Source organism: Sinocyclocheilus rhinocerous, unplaced genomic scaffold, assembly GCF_001515625.1.
Source record: "Sinocyclocheilus rhinocerous isolate Xijiao unplaced genomic scaffold, SAMN03320098_v1.1 scaffold5755, whole genome shotgun sequence".
NCBI classification, from domain to species: domain Eukaryota; kingdom Metazoa; phylum Chordata; class Actinopteri; order Cypriniformes; family Cyprinidae; genus Sinocyclocheilus; species Sinocyclocheilus rhinocerous.
Genome location: NW_015624492.1, coordinates 8,267 through 18,272, shown reverse-complemented (window position 1 = coordinate 18,272; position 10,006 = coordinate 8,267). Strand labels below are relative to the sequence as shown.

The following is a 10,006-nucleotide window of genomic DNA, read 5'->3' as shown; positions in this document are numbered from 1 at the left end:
ATTTTAACATAAAGGCATGTTGTGTGTCACCGCAGTTAAATCGGTGTCTATCATGATAAAACCTTAATATCAAACCTATATAATGAGTTTGGAAATTTTAGAGAAATGCTTAATAAATGCACTGTAACTAAACCCGTTAGATTTTAGCCGATTAAATTTACTGTAGATTTAGTCGGCTAAAACTAGACTAAAACTAAAAACAATTCAGATGACTAAAATATGACTAAAACTAAATGGCATTTTAGTCAAAAGACTATGACTAAATCTAAATTAAAATTTGCTGTCAAAACGAGCACTAGTGTGAAGTCAGTGTGTATCTGAGGAAGTGCTGAGATTTGTTAAGGAGGATGACAGGAATCTGGAGGTTAAGACGCTCTGGAGGTTTGATCTCAGGCTAATGGCTCTGGATGGATATGAGCTCATATCTGCTCTCTTCATAGATTTATTACGCTCCGGTGCGATCATTAGACTGGTTTAAAAGGCTGTTTAAGGCATAAAGTCAGACTAATGTGGCACTTTTTGGGTTTGCGGTTTACACTGGTGTAAAGCATCACTACTCACTGTTATTATTATTTATTTACTTTACTTATTTATTTATTTTTACTATAGTTATATATATAGTTATATATATATACATATGTATAATTTAGTTATCTCTGCATCAATGTATATTTTTAAACAAATGTTTATTTATTTATCATTTATCTCTGCAAATTTATTCATATTTATTTATTGTTATATGTGCGTATATATATATATATATCTGTATGTGTGTGTACATATATTTATTGCTTAGTTGTTTATTTTATTCTCTAAATATATGTATATTATTTATTTATTTAATAATACTTATCTCCGCATATATATTTTGTACATTTATTTATTTAATTATACTAATGTATATTTTTTTACATTTATTTACTTATTTTTTATTGTTGTTATTTTTGCATAGTTATTTGTTTATTTATTTGAGTTGACTGTTATCTCTGCATATATATATTTGTACATGAGTTCAGTTCAGAACTGGGATTTATTTCATTTTATTTGTTGTACTGTCTATTTATTTCTGTCTTGTCTGTAGTCACTGGAGAAGCATTCGAGCTTGATTTTCTACGTCCTTTTATCCAGGACTTGTTCATAAGAAAACAGCTTTGACTTTGTTGCTCATAAATAGTGTCGGTGATTGGAAAAAGTGTTACATTTTGTGTTTGTGCTCCAGGAGAGGTCACGATTTTCAAGTTTGATTATACTGATTAAATGTATCACATGCACTGTAAATAATATATCAACTGATGAATGAATTGTGTTGTTTTAATGATGTTGGAGTGTGTGATTGCTTTGGTTCATTGCAGTGGTGTGTGTGTGTGTGTCTCCAGACGTCTGTTCTGTCAAAGGGCAAAATCAGATCTATAAAAGCAGATGGGGGCCATTACTTTCAAAGCTGCTCTATCTTTGTTTCCGGCTTTGCACGTGATAAAATATTGATGGAAAAATAGAAATATTTTGCCTCCTGCTTAATGTTGGCCATCTGAGGGGGTTAATGACTGATCTCATGTTAAACCCTGAGGAGCCGCTGCTCAATCGATAGCTCTTTATCACAGTATTCGGCTCTATAGATGATTTTCCGTAATCCTACAAACGTCCAGCTTCAGCTCGAGCTTCTCGTGTCAAGTAAGCGTCAGAATAACTGCAGTAATATCTCCAGATGAACACTTACTGCACTGAAGCAGCTCAGCTTTACTTGATTCTCCATCAATCATGTTTTAGAGTCTCAAATCTGATCCTCAGGATCTTTTGAGGAGCGTTTGTTTCCAGAAGCTTTACTTTCACTGTTCCTCAGCGGAGGAATGATCTTCACAAGCCTCCAGAACATCTCACATCTTCTGAGGAGCCTTTATTTCTTCAGCTCTCAATCACTGCATTATATGTTTGGAGCATTTACATCTCATCTTACTGAGACAGATTACTGCAGATATAGAGCGACGACTGATATTTAGATCATTTTATGTGAGTATCTGCTGCACTGTTATGAAGATCTCACTGATTTACAGCACAAGCAGCAGAATTTCATCATATCAGCACATCATTCATATTTTTGCTTAGTTTGAGTCTCTGAATAAAATTGAGCTGTTTTTTCCTCCATATTCTCACTTTATCAGACTATACGAGCCATAAGAGCCTGATATGCAAATTAGTTTTTACATATATTTTTTCTAAAGGTTCTATTTAAAACCATGTTTCTGGCTATTATTTCATATGCCAGGCTTTAAGGTGGTTGTGTACACACACTGCCAACACACATTTCAGTTCAAACAACTTGTAAAAGTGCGTGTAGCATCCTATGACCCCTTTAATTAGTTGTTGTTTATATAGAGAGTGGCATCAATTATTTTATAGCATTTATTTATTTGTTACGAAGTGATGTAATTGCATTAATGCATAAATAACACAACTATGATTTGGGTTTGTTTTTTTATTTTTCCAGATAATAGTGAACGTAGGAGTGTTTAATGATGTCACAAAATGTCACATGATGACAAATATGAGTAATTTTTATGCTTCAGGAACAATATATGAAATACCCATGATGATGATTCATGCTATTTAATTTTCTAGGAGGTTGCTTAAAGTTATTTAAAGAAACATGAATGCAATTCAAGAAGAATTGAGTGCTTTATTTATTTATTTAGGGTTATGTTTTTATATGAGGTAACAAACACGGGTAACAAAAAGTAAATGTATGTATTTCCATTGAATTAAGTTATGAGTAAATATGTGAAAAGGCCAGAGAAAGCCTAACCTAATACAAAAAACATCTCTGCGCAGCTGTTTATCATTTATAAATATTTTATACATTTTAATGCATTTTACATTCTGTAAATATTTAATGCTTTTTAATGTTTTCAAAATTGTACAATTAACATTTAACACTAAAAATAATAACTAATAAATCTTGTTTTCCATTTGAATTAAAATGATTTTTTCTTACATCAGCAGATATTTTTTTCTTGTTTTAAACATAAACTCACTTAATATTGATACTTTTTTTTTTTTCAGAAAATAAGACTTAATATCTTCAGTCATTTTGCCTTTCAAGTAAATCTGTCTTGATTTAAAAATCTTTAGATATTCATACTGAAAAAAATTTAATTTAATAATTGAATATAAGTTACTTCTACTCCTTAATATGTTTTCAAAATTGTGCAATTAATATCTTACACTACATTTAAATTGCATTTTTCTCTTGTTTTCCAGTACAAATATCTAAGCATCCTTAAATCAAGATGCATTTACTGGAGAAGCAAAATAACGTCAGATATTAAATCTTGTTTTATGAAAAATGGATCAAAATGAAGTGAGAAAAAAATATAAATATCCGCAAATGGGGTCAGAAAAATAATCTTGTTTTCCCTTTAAATTTAATTAATTTTTCTTAACACAATGGCAGATATTTGTTCTTGTTTTGAGCATAAACTCACTTAATTTTTTAGAATTTTAAATTACATTTTTTTTTAGAGAACAAGGCCTAATTAAGTCATTTTGCATCTCGTGTAAATGTATCTTGATTTAAGATTGTTTAGATATTTGTACTTGGAAAAAAATAATTAAGTAAATGTAACAAAATATAATAATTAGTCATAAAAAATAGTAATAATTATTATTATTTAGTACAATTTTTTTTATAATTATTTAATAATAATTTAAAAAAGAAATAAGTAAATGTAACAAAATATAATAATTAGTAATAAAAAATAGTAATAATTATTATTATTTAGTTTTTTTTTTTTTAAGTAATCCACAGCACTCCAGTCCACTAACTAACATCTGGAGAAGACAAAAGCTGAGACAAATCCAGCATTAAGACGTTTTTAACTAAAATACATAGAGTCCATACTCCATAATAACGCTTCCTCCAGTGAAAAAGCAGTGTTGGGTGTAACTAGTTACTAAGTAATTAGTTACTGTAATTTACCTGAGTTAATAAGAATATTGGTAACACTTAAATGTCCAATTCTCACTATTGACTAGTTGGTTATTAGCATGAATACTACTGGGATATTAGCTGTTGATTATTACTTAAAAAGCACATATTAATTCTGCAAGACCTTATTCTAAATCCTTAATCCTACCCAATTCTTAAACTTAACCAGTGTTGTGGGTAACGCATTACAAGTAACGCGAGTTACGTCTCAAAATGAATAAAAATAATGCAACTCAGAATATGACGCAAACCTGCAATAATTAAATGTTAAACAACACAAATATGCTTTATGTATTTAATCCCATTCTATTTGCTTCTGACCTCCGATGATCCAGTTCGACCGTACTAATAAGCCAAAATTACTCTAGACAAACATTTGTGTCTTTGTTTATTGCTGAAGTGTGTTGAAATGTCTTCTTCTGCATTCTACTGTACTTTCCCTTCAGCCTGATGCTTATTCATTTAACTTTTGGTGTGAAAAGGCTTTTATATTCGCCAAAAATAGAACTTTTGTATTTTAAAAACAAACAAGCAAGCCCTGTCCAGATTTAAAAAGTAACGCAAAAGTAACGTAACGCATCACTTTCCAGAAAAAGTAACTAAGTACCGTAATTAGTTACTTTTTTATGGAGTAACGCAACATTGTAACGCATAAGTAACTTTCCCCAACACTGAACTTAACAACTACTTTACTAAGTATTAATAAGCAGTAATTAGGAGTATATTGAGGCAAAAGTCATAGTTAGTTAATAGTGAGACTCTAATCTAAAGTGTGACCAGAATAATTTATGTAGTTATCTATTATTATTAATTTGAAAGTATTAAAAGAACCGTTTCAGGTCTATCCTTGAATCATTTACTTGTCGAGGTTGATATAGGATTTAGAAAGTAATTAGTAATAAGAGAGTAATTTGTACAGTAACCACTATTGAAGATTAGTAACTAAGTGATTTGTGCAGCTCGATCACTCTTGATATAAAATGACACATCTGTACAAATGTCCTGAATCAAGTGTCTTGTCTATTATTTGATTAATTAATACTATTGTACCTAGTAACATGAATGGAATATCACTGCTGCTTGGCGTTTGTCATTTTTACACTCTTTATTCTTAACATTAATTCATTTAAATGCTAAAACAAGGCGAATAAATGTAAAATAAAAGAATAATAATATCAATAATAATTAATAAAAAAGATAATAAGGCAGATCACAGTCATTATGTATACATAATAAATACAATAAAAAAGAAAAGTAAGAAATAAAGATTTAAAAACGACAAAAAAGGAAATGATTAATTAAAATGAAAGCATTAAATAATATAGTTTTGTGATATCAAATGAGCAATGCAAGTTATGTAGCCTAGCACATTTCATACACAATGCTTTACATAAAAATAATACGTAATATATATATTTACATAATAATTTAATAAATATAGTACAAATAAAAAGTACATATAAAAGTGTTAAAAACAATAAAAATAAGTAGAATAATTAATTAATTAAAATTAAATACATTAAATAAAATACTTCTTGTTTTACATTTAAAAAAAAAAAAATATATATATATATAGTAGATTACGTAAGAAATAAAAAAAGTTTTAAAAAGAATAAAATAAATTAATATAACTTAATTGAAATGAAATACATTAAATAAAATACTTCTTGTGCTCTACATAAAAATAGTATGAATATATGATAAATATAATATATAATAATATAACAAATATAACCAAAGCAAAAAGTTACATAAGAAATAAAATCCAAAAACAATAAAAAAGAAATAGATCAATTAAAACTGAAATACTTGTTAATGAAAGAATTGCCAAGTAAGGTCAGGTTAGGGTTAAAAAGTAATAAAGTGAACTCTTTATTGAATAAGCTAATAAATCAATAATAAAGTACAGTGCAGTGAACCGCCATAAGAACCACGTGTGTGAAATCTCGCAGAGTCTCGTCTCTCGCTGAGGTCTCGCGATTCTCCCGCGCGCGTTTCCTGTTCCGGAGTCGGTAGTGTGCGCTGTGTGTGTTTATGCGCTTGTGTGTGTGTGTGTGTGATGATGATGATGGCGGAGCTGGTGCAGGGACAGGCCTCGGTGGCTCAGACCGGGATGAAGGACGGATTCACGGACCCCTTCCACCGCGCGAGACAGGTAGAGGCGCGAGCGAGCGTGTGTGTGTGTTTGACGCGCGAGTGTGTGTGTGTGTGTGTTTGACGCGCGCGTCTAGACTGAGAACGCTTAGCCTGCTAGCTGCTAGTGCTGCAGGAGCTTTAAAACTCCAGCACACACACTCACACACACACAGATTAAGGCCACAACACGACAACAACCGTAAAACAGCATTTAGACGCGATCAAATCGCGCAACATCGCGCTGACAGCAACTTTAGCGCGGTCTGCTCGACCACAAACTCCGAAAACAGCAGCGACAAACTGCTGCAACCTGTTGTTGTCCTACACACTTCTTACAACTTCCCTCAGCGAACTCCATTACACCATTACATACAGTATTGCGTGTAGTGCATCTGCTCGTATGAGCATTTTTAATACTCAATATTCATCTCGGCGGAAATACTACATGCCACACTACATGTAATGGAAAAATTACGCTTAAAATTATTAAAAGTGATAATTTCACCATTACATATAGTGTTGCAAGTAGTATATCTGCTCATATGTGCGATTTTTAATAAGTGTAACTTATTTTACCATTACATACAGTATTGTGTGTAGTGCATCTGCTCATATGAGCACTTTTAATACTCATAATCTTCATCTCACAGCGGAAATACTACATGCAATACTACATGTATTGGAAAAATGATTCTTATAATGATTAAAAGTACTAATTTTACCATTACATATAGTGTTGCAACTCAAGTAGTATATCTGCTCATATGTGCATTTTTGATACTCATAACATTCATCTCACAGCGGAAATGCTACTTGCAATACTATATGAAATTTTAAAATGATGCTTATAATGATGAAAAGTGATAATTTCACCATTACATATAGTATTGCATGTAGTATATCTGCTCATATGTGCAGTTTTTAATAAGTGTAACTGTCATTTCACCATTACATACAGTATTGTGTGTAGTGCATCTGCTCATGAGTACTTTTAATACTCATAATCTTCATCTGAGCTGAAATGCTACATGCAATACTATATGCAATGGCAAAATGATCGCTTTTAATAATTATAATCATAATTTTTACACTATACATAATATTGCATGAAGTATATCTGCTCAGATGAAGATTACAGTTATTAAAAGTGCTCATTTCACCATTTCATATAGTATTTTGTGTAGTGCATCTGCTCATATGAGCACTTTTAATACTCATAATCTCAGCGGAAATACTACATGCAGTACTTTATGTAATGGTAAAATGTTGCAATACTATATGAAATTTTAAAATGATGCTTATAATGATGAAAAGTGATAATTTCACCATTACATATAGTATTGCATGTAGTATATCTGCTCAGAGATGAGCAGTTTTCATTATTTTAATCATCATTTTACTGTTGTATGTAGTATTGCATGTAGTATTTCCGCTGAGGTGAAGATTGAGTATTAAAAGTACTCACCTGAGCAGATATACTACTTGCAATAATGCATGTAATCGTAAAATGATGCTTATAATGATTAAGTGCTCGTTTCACCAATACATACAGTATTGCGTGTAGTATATCTGCTCATATGAGCACTTTTAATACTCATAATCTTCATCTCAGCAGAAATACTACATGCAGTGCTATATTTAGTAGCAAAATTATGATTTAAAGTACTCATCTGAGCAGATATAGTACTTGCAATACTATATGAAATCGTAAAATGACGATTATAATGATTAAAAATGATCATTTCACCATTACATATAGTATTGCATGTAGTATTTCTGCTCCGATGAGCACTTTTAATCATCATTTTGTCATTGTATGTAGTACTGCATGCAGTATTATTGCTGAGATAAAGATTATGAGTATTAATAGTGCTCATATCAGCAGAAATGCTACATGCAACACTATATGTAGTGGTAAAATGATGATTGTAATTATTAAAAGTGCTTATTATACCATTACATATAGTATTGCGTGTAGTATATCTGCTCGGATGAGTACTTTAAATACTCATAATCTTCATCTTAGTGGAAATACTACATGCAGTACTATATGTAATGGTAAAATGATGATTAAAAGTACTCATCTGAGCAGATACTTGCAATACTATATGTAATCGTAAAATTACATTTATAATGATTAAAGTGATAATTTGACCATTACATATAGTATTGCATGTAGTATATCTGCTGAGATGAAGACTATGAGTATTAAAACTCCTCTTTTTACCATTCCATATAGTATTGCATGTAGTATATCTGCTCAGATCAGCACTTTTAGTCATTTTAATCATCATTTTACCATTGTATGGCCTGTAATATATGTGCTCAGATGAGCTGTTTTAATACTCATAATGTTCATATCAGCAGAAATACTACATGCAATACTATATTTCATGAAAAAAGTTATTAAAAGTGCTCATCTGAGCAGATATACTGCATACAATACTGCATGTAATGATAACATAACTATTATTATTAAAACTCCTCTTTATTACATATAGTATTGCATGCTATCTGCTCAAATGAGCACTTTTAATACTCAATCTTCATTTTACCATTACATACACTATTGCATGTAGTATATTTGCTTAGATAAGGATTATAATTATTAAAATTGCTCAAATGAGCATATATACTACATGCAGTACTATATTTAATGATAAAATAACAATCATTATTAAAGTACTAATTTTAGCATTACATATAGTATTGCAAGTATTACACCTGCTGCTGAGATGAAGATTGAGTATTAAAAGTGTTAAATAAAAAATAAAAAGTATTAAAATACGCAATCTTTATTTTATTATGTATAGTATTGCATGTAGTAAATCTGCTGAGATCAGAGCACTTTTATGAGGGTAAATAATAATTATAGAAGTGCTGCATGTAGGATATATGCTTAGATGAGCAGTTTTAACCATTATAAGTGTAATTTTACCATTACGTATTGTATTGCATGTAGTATATCTGCTCATATGAGCACTTTGAATAATTGCAATACTATAGGTAATGGTAAAATAAAGATTACATGCAGTATATCTGCTACAATGAGCACTTTTATTAATTATAGTCATTTTACTATTACATATTGCATGCACTATATCTGCTCATATCAGCACTTTTAATACTCAAAATCAAAATGTTACAATTATATACCGTAGTGCGTGAAGTATATTTACAATTAAAGGTCTTACACTATACCACAGAAGTTCTTGCAGTTATTTTGGTCATTGAGTTCATTGTTAAAGTCATTGATTTCATGAGAGCTGTACAGTGAGCAGCGACATGCAGCTGTCATGACACACGCGCGTCAGTATTTCAGAGAGAAGCTCGCGCTGTGAATATGAGACACTTTGAGAGGAGTCGCTCATGCATGCATGGGCCACGCCACGTTTGCATAACATGAAAAACCAGACGGGAGGCGTAAACTCGCATGAGTTTTCCATTATTATCGCTTATTTGTACCATGCAGGTGTGATTTCAAGAGTGTAACTTTGTCATACAGGTTGCAAACAATTGCATCCTTCATTTTCGTTAATGTTAATAAAGCAATAAGCCCCAAGAAGCCGTGGTTTACAGTGATTTTATAACAGCTAAGGGGCGTTGTTCGCGGAGTGCCTAAAACCCTCTTAGCTGTTATAAATTCATTGTAAACCACGGCTTCACGGGGCTTATTGCTTTTATAAAACGGTTATTCCATATACGTAGTAAGGTTTCACAAAATAAAACAGCAAATAAAGTGTAATGATATTAATAAAAACAGTATTCTTCCACCAAACAATGTAGCTCCTCAGAAACAGTTGTGGTTGCAACAAAGTGGTTGCCGAGCAACAGACAAACGTAAACAAAGGTGTATCTTACTTTGTAGAGTCATTTACAACAGCTTCG

General features: G+C 31.1%; 2 protein-coding genes across 2 annotated transcripts in view; both read left to right on the top strand.

Moving 5' to 3' along the window:
• ass1 (argininosuccinate synthase 1) overlaps positions 1–4,362 on the top strand; it is a 46,690-nt gene extending 42,328 nt beyond the window's left edge. The window contains exon 15 of the transcript XR_001640122.1: positions 4,351–4,362. The gene's annotated coding sequence lies outside the window, so the exon portion shown is untranslated. The remainder of the gene's footprint in view (positions 1–4,350) is intronic.
• Positions 4,363–5,960: 1,598 nt separating this feature from the next.
• Positions 5,961–10,006, top strand: part of LOC107740784 (far upstream element-binding protein 3-like) — a gene marked incomplete at its 3' end in the record, with an annotated part of 10,746 nt that continues 6,700 nt past the window's right edge. The window contains exon 1 of the mRNA XM_016553289.1: positions 5,961–6,137. Coding sequence (XP_016408775.1) covers positions 6,042–6,137 — 96 coding nt within the window. The remainder of the gene's footprint in view (positions 6,138–10,006) is intronic.